This window comes from Strongylocentrotus purpuratus, unplaced genomic scaffold (assembly GCF_000002235.5).
Source record: "Strongylocentrotus purpuratus isolate Spur 01 unplaced genomic scaffold, Spur_5.0 spur5_contig_836, whole genome shotgun sequence".
In the NCBI taxonomy this organism is placed as follows: Eukaryota; Metazoa; Echinodermata; class Echinoidea; order Camarodonta; family Strongylocentrotidae; genus Strongylocentrotus; species Strongylocentrotus purpuratus.
Genome location: NW_022145542.1, coordinates 772,968 through 790,496, shown reverse-complemented (window position 1 = coordinate 790,496; position 17,529 = coordinate 772,968). Strand labels below are relative to the sequence as shown.

General features: G+C 37.0%; 1 protein-coding gene across 1 annotated transcript; it reads left to right on the top strand.

The window, feature by feature from the left end:
- Window positions 1–825: 825 nt before the first annotated feature.
- Window positions 826–17,460, top strand: LOC115918636 (protein KTI12 homolog). Its single transcript, XM_030985629.1, has 9 exons — window positions 826–1,042; window positions 5,033–5,084; window positions 6,312–6,364; window positions 8,938–8,993; window positions 11,635–11,714; window positions 13,407–13,566; window positions 14,210–14,272; window positions 15,240–15,308; window positions 16,360–17,460. Exons 1-9 carry the CDS (start codon window positions 892–894, stop codon window positions 16,501–16,503), a joined length of 828 nt encoding a protein of 275 aa, XP_030841489.1. The 5' UTR covers window positions 826–891; the 3' UTR covers window positions 16,504–17,460.
- Window positions 17,461–17,529: the final 69 nt, after the last annotated feature.

Sequence of the window (17,529 nt, the reverse complement as noted above, 5' to 3'; positions counted from 1 at the left end):
AAGGTATATAAAAAAAAAAAAAAAAAAAAAAATCCGACCGACCGATCCATGTTTTGGCACCCAAAGGCCAATACAACAAGTTCTAATTTTAGGCCTTATCGATCGACGTCCTGGGGAGGGGTTTAAAAAAGTTCAACCGATCTTGGATTTTTTTTTTTGGGGGGGGGGGGGGGTGGGGGGCACGTGCCCCCTTCCCCGTCCCCCCTCCCCCGTGGCTACGTGCCTGTAAACTATGGCGTATGGTATAAGGATTGATATACGAACATGTTTGCAAACAGAATGAAATATGTATATGAATGGAAATACATTTCAAATAAAATAATCAATTTGTCAGAAATATTTTCCCCATACGTTGCGATCAGCACATTAGTTCTCTCCTCACTTTTCCTCCTTTCTCTTCTTTTCCTTCTTCCTCCCCTTCCTCCTCTTCCCCTCCTCCTCCTCCTTCGTCTTCTTCATCATCTTCTTTGATCTTCATCATGTTCACATTATCTTCTTCTTCTGTGCTTTTTTACAGACCACCTCTTTTCCACATTTTCAAAGTATTTATCCCAGGTATTTACAACTTTCTTGTTATTGTTCATGAATTTATTCTTGTTGACGATGAACTTGTTGTTGTTCAGGAATGAATTGTTTTCATGTCAGTGGAATTGAGAAATAAATAAATCTTCAATCTTCTTCTTCTTCTTCTTCTTCTTCTTCTTTACACCTGAAATACGAGAATCGAAGGACCCAGCCTAGCCAGGTTCGTCGGCGAGAAGAATCGGCCCGGCGCGACCGGGCGACGTGTTATCACTAGCTCGACGATCGACTCGACTCGTGAGTGAGATTGTGAATTCTGAAATTCTGTGCGGTGATCTCGTGCTGTGTAGGCCTTATTTTGGCTCGATTATGCCGTTGGTAATTATGTGTGGGTACCCGAGTAGCGGGAAGAGTAAACGATCTAACCAGCTCCAGTCATTTATTGAATCATCTACTGACAAAAAATGCCTTGTCATTAACGACGACAGCTTTGGAACATACAAAAACGATGTCTATGCAGGTAAGTGGTGGAAATATCTTGTCCCACGTATTGTATTCTGTGTTAGCTTAGTCTAGTCATGTCCATATGCTATCCCAGTTTCTATCCACTCCAGTAAAGCATAGATAGAGTCGATGCTAATGCATATTGACCTCTAGCACTGAGAGACAGGTATAATACACAAATAGGCCTACACACACCACACACAGACTGCACACAATAGAACCGATGTGGCTGATCGGCAAATTCTAGACTTACTTACATTTTAAATTTTTAAATTATTCTTTTCAACATCAGTATAGAAGTTGAAAATTGTATTTTACTGCTATTTAGGTGTCATCAATTAACACTAAAGTACTGATTTTGAGTGAAATCAGTTGAGTTCTCTCCACCAGGGGTTCTGAAGACCCTGTCTGAGCTTGATGTTCTTCAAGCCATGGGTCCTGACCAAATCCCAGCCAGACTTCTGAAGGGACTTGCCACCGAACTGACACCTGTGTTCACCTTATTCTTCCAAGTCTCCCTTAACCAGGGTGTCATACCGGATGAATGGAAAATGGCGAATATTGCTCCAATCTTCAAGAAAGGTGACCATAGCAAGCCAGAGAACTACAGGCCTATCTCTCTGACGTCAGTGACCTGTAAAGTACTGGAGCACATCGTTCTAAGCAGCATCATGAGTAGACAGCAATAACCATCTGATTAGGGTCATTTCTTTAATAAAACTGACATTTGTTGTCATTCCCCAATACAGATGGCAACCCAGAGATCTCGTACCGTGGGGGTAGCTATAGCCAACAATGGCAGCTTTTTCTGTCAAAACATTTTCTCCCCGATTTTCTTTATTTAGATCTAATTTTCTGATTTCTAAATCAGATGTAAATTAGGTCGGTATGTCATTTGTCCTAATTACAGTTATCAAAATTTGATAACTTAATATTAAATACATAATTTACGGACTTACTTATATGAATTATCCAATTTGTATCTCAGATCCGCGAAGCAGTACGTTCATGCATTCGAAATATTACCCGGCGGCCGATATATTTCCGGGTCCACCTACCAAAACATAGCCAAATGGCCAATCAGAGCACTCGTTTCGTGGGAGTTCGTTGGTCAAGCTGGGCCGACTCGTACGTAGCTACGGTAGCTATTGGACGCTCGAAAAGAAAAAATGAATATTCATCAACTAAAACCAAGACGGATAATGTTGACGACGAGACTTTCTCGGATTAATCATTAATTTAGGATCTAAATGAGCAAGCTATCGTAAGTCAAATAAGCTATATATATGTTATTTTTAATTTGTGTTGTAATTGCAGCAGTTATGAGGATGTAAAGAGTGAAAATCTTGTTGCATATCTCATTCATCGCGGTCCGGTCGAACCGAACCATTTGTTCCGTACAGTGCCTCACAGAAAGAGGTCCCCAGACTTCAGTCTCTATAATCGGAGGTCTAGTGGAGCCAGACGTAGTCTCAGTGGAACAACCGACGATTAGAGAGACTGAAGTTTTCGGTCTACATCATGAGCCACCTTGAAGACCACAATATCTTGTCTGATGCACAACATGGATTCCTCAAGAAACGATCCTGCGTCTCCCAGCTTGTTCTTGCTGTCCAGACCTCGCCAAAGCCATCGATGACAGAGAACAATTGGTTATGGTACTCCTTGATTTCTCCAAAGCATTTGACAAGGTTCCCCATGGAAGGCTGTTACACAAGCTTCAATTCTATGGAATCCGGGTCTATTCCGGGAACACACACACGCACATGGGTTTCTGACTTCCTGAGTAACATGACCCAAAAGGTTGTACTGGAAGGATTCATCTCCAACACCAGCCGAGTAACATCTGGCGTCCCGCAAAGTTAAAGTTGCAGAAGAATCTCAGCTGGAACCAACACATCAACACTGTCACCCAAAAGGCCAACTCTACCCGTGCCTTTCTTCAAAGGAATATGCAACCATGTCCCAGATAGGTTAAAGTGCTGTGCTACTAAGGCTGCGACGGGTAGTCGAATGCTCGAGTACCCGCACGGTTGACAACTACTCGGGTACGATTTCTCGTACCCGAATATTCGGCTGCCAAAAAAAAAAAAAAAAAAATGTCCAGGCCCACGCTTACCCGTGCCAGGGAGAGCGGCAGCCGCTGGCATGGTACCGTCGGTAAAAATGTTTCCCAACTCAAGCACTGTCAAACTCACCTTTCAGAAACTGGGACCAAATGTCCAGATTTCTGTTTGGACTTGGAGGAAAATGGATTATTCTGCCATCTTTGGTTTTTAGAACAGCATAGTTTACTGTTATTATTCTTATTAAATCGGCGCCTTCAACTGCAACTCGAAGTAAAATTGCATGCGTTTTGGGCGAGGGACCTGGGAAACTGCTGAGTGGTATGGTAGTGGCAAAAAAAGAAAAAAAAAGAAAAAAAGTCAAAAAATCTAAAAAGTAAAAAAAAAATTTAAAAAGTAAAAAAAAATTATTAAAAAAACATGGCGCCCGAATATTCGAGTATTCGCTTGTGAGTCTGGGAGTGTTCTTGGGTACCTCATTACACTGTTGTGCACAGCCTTATGTGCTACAACACTCTCCTTCAACCAATCATGGGAGTACGCCAGCATCATATGGGACCCTCACACGCAAGCAAACCTCAAGAAGCTTGAAATGGTTCAACGACGATATGTCCGCTTCATCTTCAATGACCACCGCAGGACAAGCACAGGCTAAGGTGGTGATGATCTATCACATCATCAACTCGCTAATGGACATCCCACACACCTCCCTCGTAGTTCCTTTTGCCCGAACGCTGGTCTACTAGAGGAGCTTCTTCCCGGATGCTATAAGACTCTGGAACTTCCTCCCTCAGAACACTGTTAATTGTACCTCTGCTAACACCTGCAAGCAAGAGGTACAAAAGACCCAGGACCGCTAAAACGGTAGTTGTTTTTACTCGCACTCAGTTGACTGTACCTCTTATCAGACATTGTACACACATCTGCCCTGCACCTCAACAGTACGACAATACACCCGACGGTGGCCTGTACTGCAACAAAGATTATTCCTGGCCTTAGAAATTTATCTTACCAGGAGCGCTTGACCAAACTCTAATTACCAACTCTTGTTCACAGGCGTAGAAGGGGGGACATGATCGATGTGTACAAGTACTTGTATGGCTTGTACGATGTGCAAGAGATTCCCTTAAGTTGAGTACAGAAGATAGAACTTGAGGTCACTCTAGAAAACTGGAAAAGAAATATTCAAGACTAGATATCAGAAAATACTTTTTTAGCAATAGAGTCGTGGAGCTGTGGAACAGTCTCCCAGAAAACGTTGTGGCAGCTGGGTCAGTCAACTCATTCAAAAATAGACTGGATAGTCACTGGTCAAAGAATGCTAACCTTCTGTATGAGCCGGTCTAGGTGTTGTCTGTTGTTTCATGTTTTACACAACCTCCTCCCTCCACAAATCGCAGTTACCTGGAAGAATCCTGGATCGATGAACAGGCTTAGACCTACAACATCGTGTATTAAAGTAAAGTAAGTAAGTAAGTAAGAAGAAGAAGTGGTGTTGCGAATCAATAAAACAGCTTTTAATACACAGCCAGGATAGTAATGCAGCTATGTGTGTTTCTATCCAGTTGGTAGTTTCAAAACTTTTTCCTTTTTTGTTTCTGCTTTTGTCCAAAACTAACATACAAATGATTCAATGGTCTAATCATGTCGCCCGTTTCATGACACAGTCATAAGTAATATGTGTTTCTCAGGGACATATTTGTGAACTTAGAGTTAGATTTATTTATGACAGTTTTCAGAAACTGCCCCCTTGCCTTGGTCTCTGGTTCATTTGGCTTCTTGTTGTGATTGTGTGCTTGTTTTCTTTTTCTTTTTTAATTTTAGAACAGGTACAACGTGTTATGTGGACCATTTCCTGCAGTAAACTAACACTACAAACTTCACCCCAAACAAAAAAACAATTTGAAAGTAATTTTCTTTATCTTTCATTACTTGCATAGATTCCAAGAAAGAAAAAGATGCCAGAGGAAAGCTCAAGTCATCAACTCAAAGGTAAAGCTCAGTTATAAATGTAAGCAAGCCTTACACAGCGTTGACAGCAATATGTGGCAGATACTGAATATATCGCTTATATAAAAAATATATTTGGTGTTATAAAGACACTGCCAAATTGTCTCACTCCATGTCTCAGAAAGCTTCATATTGCTGTCTTTATGGTACATTTGTTTTTATTGCACTTGTCTTGCCAAATAGGCAACTGTGTGAGGTATTTTGCAAGCTCCCCTCCCATTTACCCTGTACTAAAGAACTTCAAAAATGTTTAGTTTCCCCTACCAAAATTTTCAGTCATACATTCACCCTAAATATGATTGTTCCTATACAACCCCTGTATGACAGAAATATATTTCATCATCAATAACTAAGAAAATGCAGTTTATAAGATCTCCAGTACAGAACAAATTGGAGAGGAGCTCGCAAGATACGTCATAATGTTGCCAATTTGTGTTTTACTGATGACAGCTTCAAAAATGTGTAATTTTCCTTTTTTTGATATTGCTCAAACTTTCAGCAATTTGTTTCTCTCATTTTCCTGCTTTTATTGAAACCAACCTAATATCAAGGTGGACTTACCCTTAAACTATACTTACAGTCTTATACATGAATGCATAAAGTAAATACTGATTAAAATGTCAAAAGAACAACTTTAGGCATAGGCTACCCAGAAGAATCATACTTTTCAGTGATATTAATTTTTCATTATAATAATAACGATAACAATAATAATTATAATAATACTAATGAAGATTATAATGATTATTAATAATAATAATAATAATAATAATAATAATAATCATCATCGTCATCATCATCAAAATCATCATCATCATCATCATCACCATCACCATCACCATCATCATCATCATCACCATCATTGTCATCACCATCATTGTCATCACCATCATCACCATCATCATAATAATAATATATCTTGTTTACTAAGGTATGATCAGTATTCCATCTTTCTCCCTGAGGGCCCTGCAATCATATCATCACCCCAGCTTTGTTCATTGCCAAAGTGAGCCAATACTTTGACATTGGAAGTGATTAGCAATTTGTAGAATATTCTTGGAAGCACATGCAGCAACATTCACCTACTTTTAAATGTTGTTTATGAAATATGAAATAGGGCCAAATGGCGAGGAGATACATGTAACTCTGGGATCTTCTTTAACACATGGTTACTCAGATTATATATATGACAATGTTGATTTCTTTCAGATTGCTTTCTAAAGATGATCTTGTCATTTTGGACTCCCTGAATTACATTAAAGGTAAGCCTGAGACGAGTGAGAGGTGATTTCTTTCAGATTGCTTTCTAAAGAGAATGGCCCTAGGTGTAAACATTTTCAAGTTTTGTGTTCTTCTCTCTTCAAGAGTCCCATACTTATTTGTCACACAGCCCAAACTACCCTAGTCCTGGAGTAGAGAGAATCATGTGATTACAACTAGTGCTGTAGTCAAACGTTTAACCGTCCGGTATCCGACCGCTCATGGCGGATTCCGTTTTCAATTGGACGGTTTCGTTTTCCCGTTTTTTTTTTTTTTTTTTTTTTTTTTTTTTTTTTTTAATTTTTTTTTATTTTTAATTTTTTAATTTTTTAATTTTTTTTTTTTTTTTAAGTTTCGATTTATGCCCTTCCACCTGGCACTATGCCTGGCAATGTCTCCCAGCTCAGTAATCGGTGTGATGACGTACCACTTGGAAACTAGAACAACACTCCAATTTGTCTGTCATCTTGGTTTGAAAGTAATCTTTGTAATAAATCTCAATATATATTCATTCAAGTTTAACACATGGTGTACCTCAAGGTTCTATCCTAGGTCCTCTACTGTTTTTAATTTACTTTAATGATCTTACACATTATTCTAAAACGACAATGTTACTATTATTTGTGACTAGTTCACAAGCACAAATCGGCGCCTTCAGTTAAATCACCTTCCTGCTTTTTCACACGGCCAAAAAAAAAAAAAAAAAAAAAAAAAAAAAAAAAAAAAAAAAAAAAAAAAAAAAAAACGTTTTTTTTTTTTTTTTTTTTTTAATAACTCGTTTAACAGGCGGTTAAACGGAATTGGAGATATCCGTGATGTTACAGCACTAATTACAACAGGCCTGATAAAAACCCGATTTAAATCGGTTTTCCCATTTTTTAAATTTTTTTTCTGATTTTTTCCCGATTTTTTTTTTCTTACCAACTAAAAAAAAAAAAAATTACCATATTTTTTTTCTTCTTCCCTCTTTTATCCTGATTTTACAGATTTCCCGGTTATTATCTCTAATCTTCCCTATTTCTGATTAGAGATGAATCAAGGAGAAAATTGAGCATTTTGATTTTTTTTCTTCTGCATTCTATTCCAGATTCAAACTGTTTTTTCCCTAGGAAATTTGTACTTGGTTATTATTCCCACTATGTTTGGGTGGAAATGTGTGTTTGGATCTCTCACGAGGGAGGTTCATGATCCTTACTGTCATGACATAGTGGTTGAGGATGTGGATACTAGCTTTTACTAATTTCCCTCTGGACCAAATTTACATTCTATAGGAGACCCCCCAAAATGGAAAGTTATTCATTCCCAGACCTGAGATGTATTAGTCTAGATTTGTGTGGAAAAGGTCATTCTATTATTGTAATCCTGTGAGTTTATGATAACAAGCAGACATGCTGGGTGGGCATGGTTGGAGATTAACGCAACTAATGAATTTGTTAGGATATCCATCCAATGAAGTTATCTTTGGAAAAAGTAGCTTACAGCAACTATAGATTTAATTTCCTTGTACAGTGTGGAGGAAATGTAAATTGTTCACTGCCATATCATTTGGATTGAATTTTGACAGAGAGAAACAAATTATCCATAATAATATTTAGCTTTTATATAACCTCTACTACCTGGCAACCTGGCTACCTGGCTGCCACCGTCAGTTGCTGGCAATTGGCGACCACATCTGCACATCTTCTTGTTGTCTTTCTCCATTTGTTTCTATCCTGTGCTAATCTTTTGGCTTCTGAATATGTGAGACCTGTCCATTCTTTAATGTTATCAAACCACTGCTTTCTCTGTCTGCCTCTTTTTCTTTTCCCCTCTTTTTCTTTTTCCCTTTCCTTCTACTTGGCTTTCTATTATTTGTGCTGCTAAGGGGCTCCCACTGCCACACAGAATGTGTCCAAAGTAACCCATCTTGAGGCGGGCCACTTTTCCAAGGAGATCTCTTTTTGTGTTTAGTTCTTGTAGAACTCTGAGTTTACTTCTTTTGTCCGTCCAGCTGATCTTTAGCATTTTCCTCCAGAACCACATTTCTGCTGCCATGATGCGATTTTCATCGGCTTTGAGCAGTGTCCAGCTTTCAGCACCATAAAGCAAAGCACTCCAAACCAGGGTTTTGACCAGTTTTATTTTCAGACCGGTTGAGATGTTCCTGCAGGTCAACCATTCTCTTGTTTGCTATGGCTATTCTTATCTTTATGTCACAGGGACAGCTGGCATTGCTGTTTTTTGTAGATCCAAGATATTTGAAGCTTTCCACATCTTTTGACTGTTTCCCCGTCGATCTGGATGTTACAATCGGTATCTGAGGTTTTACCAGCAACTAGGAGTTTAGTCTTTTTAACATTTAAATGCAAGTTGAGTTTTTCGCCAGCATCGTTTACTGCATGATTGAGACTATCAATTCCATCATTGGAAGATTCGAAAAGTGCTGTGTCGTCAGCATATCTGAGATTTGAGATGTTTTTGCCACCAAATTTAACCTCTCCTACCATTTAAAAAATATTATTAGGCCCTATTACTTTTGAAGTTGTTGTAATTAAAGATTTTTTACATGGTGTAATATTCTCTTATTTCTGGCTAGGTTTCAGGTATGAGCTGTACTGTGCTGTTAAATCATCTCAGACTCCTCATTGTGTGGTGAGTATTAACATTGCTCTGAGTTCATTGCATGTTAACTTTGGATTTAATGTTTGGTTTGGTTGTTTTTTTTACTGCACAAACCAAGAGCAACATTTGTTACAATGTATTGTTTTATCAGTTTTATATATTGATTCATGTTACTTAACCCTATCTAGTCTGGAGGGGGGGGGGGGGGGTTTAGAAGCCCCCCTCTACATTTTTCGCGATAATTTTTTAACGCAATAAAAATCTTGCACTGAAATTGTATGCCTTTATTCTTTCGAGTCTTGCACATCTTTTGAAACAATTTTTTCCAAAAATCGGACCTACCGTTGAGTGTCAGCCTGAAAATCGTTCATTTTTGTGATTTGTGTACAAAACATGGGAAATCTTATTTTTCAAAAAAAGAGATAAAACATTGGTTATTTGGTCTTGTTTATAGTTTGGGTGTTTATTTTGGGGGTCAAAATAGTTGGATTATAGTTAGAAATGAAATAAAACAACAATAAAACCAGGCTATGCAGCTTCACAATAGCCCAGAATAGATAGGGTCAAGAAATGACAATATGTTTCTATGTCAAATGAATCTTAATCTCTTTACAGCTCAAAGTGTATGAATTAATGTCATGTTTTTATGTGTTTGTTGTCTCGGCCACTATACATTTCCTTGCACCATTGTTTTATACGAGCTGGAGACTAGCTAGAGGCTGCAATTTCACATTAGCAATCATATTGATTTAGCATGCACTTTTTATTTACAGAATAAGATGACAAACTTATACTGGTAATAGTGAAAATAATACATGACCTATGACTAGCTGTCCAGTAGTCTTGAATCTGGACAGTGTTTCCAATCCCCACTAGCCTTTAAACAAGGCCACGTGTCTGATAGACGCCGAGGGACTATAACGAGAATAATCGTGAAAACCCGAGTGAACGACAGTGCGAGTAGGGCATCCAAGTAGCCTTTAGCAATCAAGGTTGGATTTCTTATGTTAACCTTCGTTTCCGACTGGAATTCTCTACCAAAATGGTAGCGTCCAATCAGCGAACGTATCCTTGCATATAGTATCCATCACACACACAGTAAACTCTACGTAGTGCGAACATGGACCTAGCTACTATGAACTATTAAAGAATAACATACGGGCTAAGACCACTGACCTCTACATGGAACGAAAACGAGTTGAACTGGTGCATTTTAGGGAAAGTCCAATTATCTCACTTATGTTTGTTAGCATAAGTCATCAATGCTTCCTATTTTATTTTAATTTTGCCTGTAAAATAGATTTGAATGTGATATTTTGTATCTATCATTTATATGTTTATCTCATGAGCAAAACTTATTTACGTCTTTTACCTTTTCTTTATACATGTTTTGATAATGAACGAATCAAGAACGAAGCCAACTGGGAGATGGTTCTCCTGATTGGTCAATAAATCCAAAGTAATGAATAATTCATGCAGAGCAGTAAAACCTACATTGCAAAAGGCCTCATGGCTACCGCCATTCGATCGCGTGTTCACAACGGGTCCCTAGATTCATCTCAGCCGCTGATTAGGGTGGAAAATAGCCAAAAAAAGAGTCATAGGCCTTGTCAGAAGGCTAAATCCCCACCTGCTGCGAGCCGAAGATGACATGATCCACAAATCCATGTTACAAATTGTTATTTTTTTACATCTAATTTTTTACATCTTTATTCTGTGAATAAAAACCTTCACCCCACATTGCAATTATTGTAAGATTAGTTGAAAATCTCATCAATTTACTTAATACCCAGGTAGGGATTATGTAAATTGAATATTCAAATACGGCAATTCCTGTTCACTCAGCAAATCATGAATGTATTATATCACCCTTAAAACTTTGTATAAAGCTCCAAAGGATTTACCTCTCACAAATTGGAAGGCTAATTCCTGCGCAACCTGAATAATGAAAAATGAATAATTCATGCAGAGCAGTAAAACCTACATTGCAAAAGGCCTCATGGCTAACGCCATTCGATTGCGTGTTCACAACGGGTCCCTAGATTCATCTCAGCCACTGATTAGGGTGGAAAATAGCCAAAAAAAGAGTCATAGGCCTTGTCAGAAGGCTAAATCCCCACCTGCTGCGAGCCGAAGATGACATGATCCACAAATCCATGTTACAAATTGTTATTTTTTTACATCTATTTTTTTACATCTTTATTCTGTGAATAAAAACCTTCACCCCACATTGCAATTATTGTAAGATTAGTTGAAAATCTCATCAATTTACTTAATACCCAGGTAGGGATTATGTAAATTGAATATTCAAATACGGCAATTCCTGTTCACTCAGCAAATCATGAATGTATTATATCACCCTTAAAACTTTGTATAAAGCTCCAAAGGATTTACCTCTCCCAAATTGGAAGGCTAATTCCTGCGCAACCTGAATTTCATACCCTTTACAAAAGTGAGCAGTGCTCACCCAAGCATGAATTATTTTGGACTCTTTGGTGTCATATGAAAGTTGAGTTTATGAGCTATCCATACATATAAAACTTTTCCCCCCAGAATCAAACATTTTTTATTCGGCAACCATTTCAAAAGTGTATAGTTTTTGGGGGGACGCACGGCATTGTAAAGTTGTCTTGTTTTATTACTTATTTCTACCTCTATTTCTCTGGAAAAGATTTTCTGTGATACTCCTGTTGAGGTGGCGACAACATGGAATTCAGAAAGAGAGGATCAGGAAAAATATACAAAGGAAATGTAAGGTTTTTAATTTTATTATTCATAAGCATTTGGAAATCAGCAGAATAATCTATCAATTATTCCAGCTCATAATGTAAAATTTAGCAAAAATTATCTTTCAATTTAATTGGATGAGTCAAGTAATTCTTTCTCTTTTGCAACTTTTAATCATCATGTACTTAGGCATTGGATTAGTAAAAACCACTGGGATAATTTCAGTTAAAAACACGAATGACATCTTGTTCCTTATGGACATCGAATCAGTTGGGTTTATCTTTTGGTTATAAAATGCTTTCATGTTTGGTTTATCTTTTGGTTATAAAATATTTTCATGTTTGGTTTATTTGACCTACTGGTCATCGAAAATTACAATTTTACTTGATATACTTGTAGTTCCATGAAGAAAATGGTAAGTTTCCAGTTCCCATTCATTTGAGGTTATTCATAAACATTATTTTCTACCGTAGTTTGTTATATCACTCTACTCATTCAACCAGTATGTGAAATTGGTAAAAGTATGTGGTACTTTAAGAAATGTAATTTTGTTTTTAATTATCTCATATCCAGTTGATCTTACTCCGGTTCAATTAACCTAGTTCAGATATGATTGAATGCCCTATTTGGCATTCATCTAAACATAGGAAGGACTTGAAAGAGTAAGTTCTTCTCGGTGAACAGTAATTTAAAAGAATTTATGACCACCCCTGCAAAATGCAAACTTGAAAATCTAAACTTATGAAGTATTGCTTCATTGGGTTACCACACATTCTATCGTTAGCAAATATGTCATTTTTTGCTGAACCCTATTTTGGCTAATCAACATTCAGACTTTAAAAAAGAGAAGCTCTATAATGGCAGGTCCTTTTATCAGGGTTCCTTTTATTCTAGCTTTTTTTTCCCCATGCTGCATTACAAACAAATATGTCATACAAGTCGCGCCTTTGCAATAAAATTTTAAAAAGACGATAGGGACCACTGTAAAATACAGGTTATGTCATTATTCATCGAGACGTTTAATTCAGGCTCAGTGTCTTGAAGAAATATCAAAATTCCAGGTGATCTTAAATTTTGTCAATGACCGACATACTAACGTTTTATCCTGAGTTATGTTACAGAAAGCTTCATTGCATTAAAGCAGGGCTCTAGTTGCTTGATACTATTTTCTTTTTCACAGGGATCTGCATTGCCATGTTAGGATCTGTATGCAGTGGCCCCATGTTAATAACATTTTAGGATCTGTAGCAAGCTGTTAGGGGACAATATGTCCAGCGACTCCAGCCCTGGTGAAAGAAATGGGAACTCTTGTTATGGTTCTGGTAATTTCCATAGTGATATCCCTTCTACCGGTATATTTATTCTTTCTGTGGTTTCACTGCTATGATTAAAATATTATTCCTTGTGTTATTCTCAGGCCTGATAGAAACCCTATTTAAATCGGTTTCCCAATTTTTTTTACCAGATTTTTTTTCTTCTTCCCTCTTTTATCCTGATGTTACCGATTTCCCTGTTATTTTTTCTAAACTTCCCTATTTTGCCCTATTTTTTTCCCAATTTTCTTACTCGAAAGGGGGGAATGTTGTTAGATGCCATTTTTTCCCCGCGAATCCTCTTCTCTTTTTTTTTTACTCAAGGGGGGCGTGGTCGAGGGGAAATCAAAAAAACTTTTTTTTTTATTGCTCACTATCACCCCTGTATTCTATTTGTTTTTAGATTTGATGGTTTGGTGATGAGATTTGAGGCTCCCGTCTCCAAGAATAGATGGGATTCTCCTCTGTTCTCCATAGCTCCTTCAGATGAACTGCCATGTCAGGAAATATACGATGCCCTATTCCTCAGGAAAGCTCCTCCACGTAACTTATCGACAGTGTCTGTAAGTGATAGCATCCATGTCATTGTGGTTGGCAGTAGATTGAAGGAAAGACAGAATCATGAAATATATGTCACAAGAGAATCCCTATGGCAATGCATTTTGGTCTCGTAGGCTGTGAGTCTCATGGCGTGCAGCTAATAATTTTACCTGTACTTGTCTTTGATGAACAAAACTTTTGGAGCTTCTAATTACTGGAAAATGGTTTGGATTTCCAAAAGTTTGGTTTTTTCATACTGCATGCATTATAATACCACAGTTAGATCATGCGGATGTGTGTGCGTGTGAGTTTGTGCTTTTCCCAGTGGCCTTCATCGTACGAGCCTTTGGTTTCCATCTTGGCCTCTGCATTTCTAAACATCTCTTCTTTTTTTCTTGTCTTGTTTTGTTCAGGTGTTTGGTGGTAGAAAAAATATTGAATTATGCAATCTCTTGAACATTATGGAAAAATGTACCTAATTGTTGGATCCAAGTCATGTTGTAGATTTATATATTTAAACTTTGTTTAGTTCTTTGTGATTACCATGCCCTGCACATGTTATCGTGTTATTATTATTTTTATGTTTGGAAATGAAAATAAGCGCAATAAATGACATGAATAAATCATATTTGTTACTGATCTTTATTCCTTTTCGTTCTTTTTTAGCAACCTCTGTCAGCAACTAATTTTCTATATGAACTGGACAAGAGAACACAAGAAGCAGTGACGGTAATGACTCCCAACTCTCAACCCTCTAATGCTACTTGATTTGTTAAGAGTTATCAGTGAACGTTCAAGAGCGCAATCCTCAATTTTTGGTATCATTTTGTTTCCTTGAATACTAGATTTAATATCTTATATCATAAATCGTTATGATTTTTTTTTTTCAATGCATATTCATACTTTTTCTCAAGTTAAGGAGAAATATAATTCAGTCCATTCATATTATATTAATATACATTATTTGAATAATTCAATTTTTGGTTTAAATTAAAGCACAGAAAGTTTAAGCCCAATGTCATTGAAAATCTTATTAAAGAAGTGCCTGAAAATGACATGCCAGAGCCTGAAGGGATATGGCTTTGAGACACATAAAAGCTCATGGAATCGAATGCGATTATGCCAAGCATTGACAGCCATTTTACTGATGATATAAGGAAAGGCCAGGATTTTGTGAAAGGAATAAGAAATGAAGTGGCATGAAAGATTACATTGTTTCTCGAGTATGTTACATAATAATATTTATGGTTCATTCATGCATACCACCACAAGACTACTGTAAAATTAGAATCTTCTGCACAAAAGTTAGCAAATTTTGTGAGTGTTACAAATTTATGACAGTGTCATCCTGTGAAAACAATTCAATTAATTTCTTGCCTTACACTCCTTATAGTTCTTGAATACTATATTTGTAGAACTTATCCTTAAAATCAACACCTTGAACTCCTAATTTGAAAAAATTCTTCAGCAAAGAATAAATATATTAAACATAACTGTTGAAGTTCAACTTTTAGATATTGTTGATGCAGAATGTTGATTAAAATTAATTTTATTGATCAAAATATGTCTTTATGTTCATTCAGAGATCAGGGATTTGTATGTTATATTGTAATTGTATTATGTATTTCAATTATATTGTACTGGATGACATAGAAATATGAATGTTCTGTTTTCTGCCGTTATCATTGATCAACAGACTCTGATGAGTGCACAGAAGACCAGCATACCAGGGGATGATATTTCAATACCAGGAGCGAAGGACAAAATATCCTTTTTAAATATCGCAGGAATATTGATAAAATGACTTCATGTTGAGATGCTGATTACTATTATTTATACATTATTTATACATTATTTAAATCCATGATTGACCTGAATTCCTAGGGTAGTATATACTCTTTGTCACTATTGTCCAAAGGACTTATCAATTAAAGTGCACTTTCATATTCAGCTCACTTTTTGTTTAGTTCATTTGTAGACGGTTGAATTGTATCTCTTGTTGGTTTAAAGACGCATCGTAGTGGGCTCTCGTGGGGAATTTGCCAACTTTCGGACGTTTACCAAATAACAGGTGTTGTCGCTCACCAGGATTAGCCTTCAGTTTTATGACCAACATGCCTTATATAATGCTTTGCATTTTCCACCAATCACCCCATATGGAAAAGTCAATGGGCCAAGTTGCACAAAACTTACCATTGACGGTAACTTTGCCATCAATGGTAACTACCATGGAAACCTTGATTTTGATTGGCTGTTGAGCCCTGTTACCATGGTAGTTGCCATTGATGGCAAAGTTACTATCAATGGTAAGTTCTATGCAACCGGGCCAATATCTTACATTTCCCTCACCCAAAGACTCCACGAGACTAGGGGGTGTATCTTGATGGGACAACAGGTAATTTGCTGTGTGCGAGACTTGTACACACATTAAGGCCTAAAAAGAAAGATGTTGTATTGCCCTTTAGGTGCCAAAACATGGGTCGGTCGGTTGGAATTTTTTTACTTTTTCTTTGTTACTCCCTCTTTGGGCTAATATTTCTCAGTTTAGAATGCTTTAATTCATTTTTTTCTCTAAAAAACGGTAAAAAAAAAAACTTTTAAAAAAAGCCGACAGTAGATTTCAAGATTTTTTTGGTCGGTCGCAAAGGGCAATACAACATCTTTTTTTTAAGGCCTAATGGTATTTCCACCAAGTCTGGTGTCAGCGAATAAAAACCTTCTGCACTTAGAAACCGACTACAATCTCCCTTTAATCTGTCAATCGTAGTGTATTGAGTGTATTTTTTGTTCATCATCCTTAACCATGGTATGTATACGTTCATCTAGCAAGATCTATCAACAATGCTGAGTTACAGAGGATAAGAAGGCAGTTCATCACCTACACCAAGCTACATGCAATAGAAGATATCTCCATGCTTGCAAACATGTTTGTCCAGTACATCAATAACAGTATTAAATGACCATGGGACATCTGGACTGAACTGTACTCATATTTGCAATATATTTAAAGGAAGTTTTTTCAGAAGTGTGCTGAAAATTGCAAACTGGCTTCTGTAACTGTTTGAGGTGTATGAGCCCCACTATGTTCCTGTCAATGATCTGCTGACAAAAGTGATTTAATGATGGTCCTGACAACACCAACTTGACCTGAAGATGCCCTCATTCGTTCCATTGGTTCCAACAACTTCACCTCTAGAGGGACCTCTGTTTGCCTTTGCCTTGCATTCAGGTATTAAGATACATGCTTAACAAATTTAACATATTACAATGGCATATTGGTGTCGTGATGTCGTGGTCAAGTGGAAACATCACTGGACTGTGGATCACATGGTGAATGGTTAGAGTGCTGCGGCAGCACTAACATCTTTTGATATTAATCAACATTTGCCACCCTCTACCCAGGTGAGGTAAATGGGTAGAATTGGTAAGAAATTCCCTGAATGCCCGAGCGCCTTTTCGTGGTAGCTTGGCTAAAGCCAGGGTAATATTATGATTGAAGGGCCCTCGGGAAGAACAGTATTAATACTGAAGAGGCTACCCTGTGTAAACAGGACATGTTATTATTATCATTATCATTATTATTGGATACAGACACTAATTCAAGGCTTGCGAATAAATTCATGCAAGTTGATTTTAAATATTAAGATTTGCTTCTTCTAAAGCAACTATTAAAGTGCATCTTAGAAAAATCAATATTATTGTAATCTATGGCTTATAAGCTGTCCGTTGATATATAATTCATCACATTTTATTTTTCAGTTTGGATATGGTCTTTAAACACAAAAATATCCATTGTCTTGATTGTTGATGCTGAACAGTGTTCAAAGTACAAAGGGCTTATGTCTGTATAGATTTCTCATATGTCACTCATAATTTGTGCTAAAATAATCTATTAAAGTTGTTTTGATAAAAAAGAATAATTGTTGAACAATTTTCTTATATACAAGTATGTGATATACATATCAAAAACAAAAACAAGAATGAGA

What these genes read in the sequence shown, in the direction of transcription:
- LOC115918636 (XM_030985629.1), top strand. Translation starts at nt 892, where the DNA reads ATGCCGTTGGTAATTATGTGTGGGTACCCGAGTAGCGGGAAGAGTAAA. An exon ending in GAACACAAGAAGCAGTGACG is followed by an intron (nt 14,273 to 15,239) that starts GTAATGACTCCC and finishes ATTGATCAACAG; the next exon opens with ACTCTGATGAGTGCACAGAA. An exon ending in TACCAGGAGCGAAGGACAAA is followed by an intron (nt 15,309 to 16,359) that starts ATATCCTTTTTA and finishes TGGTATGTATAC; the next exon opens with GTTCATCTAGCAAGATCTAT.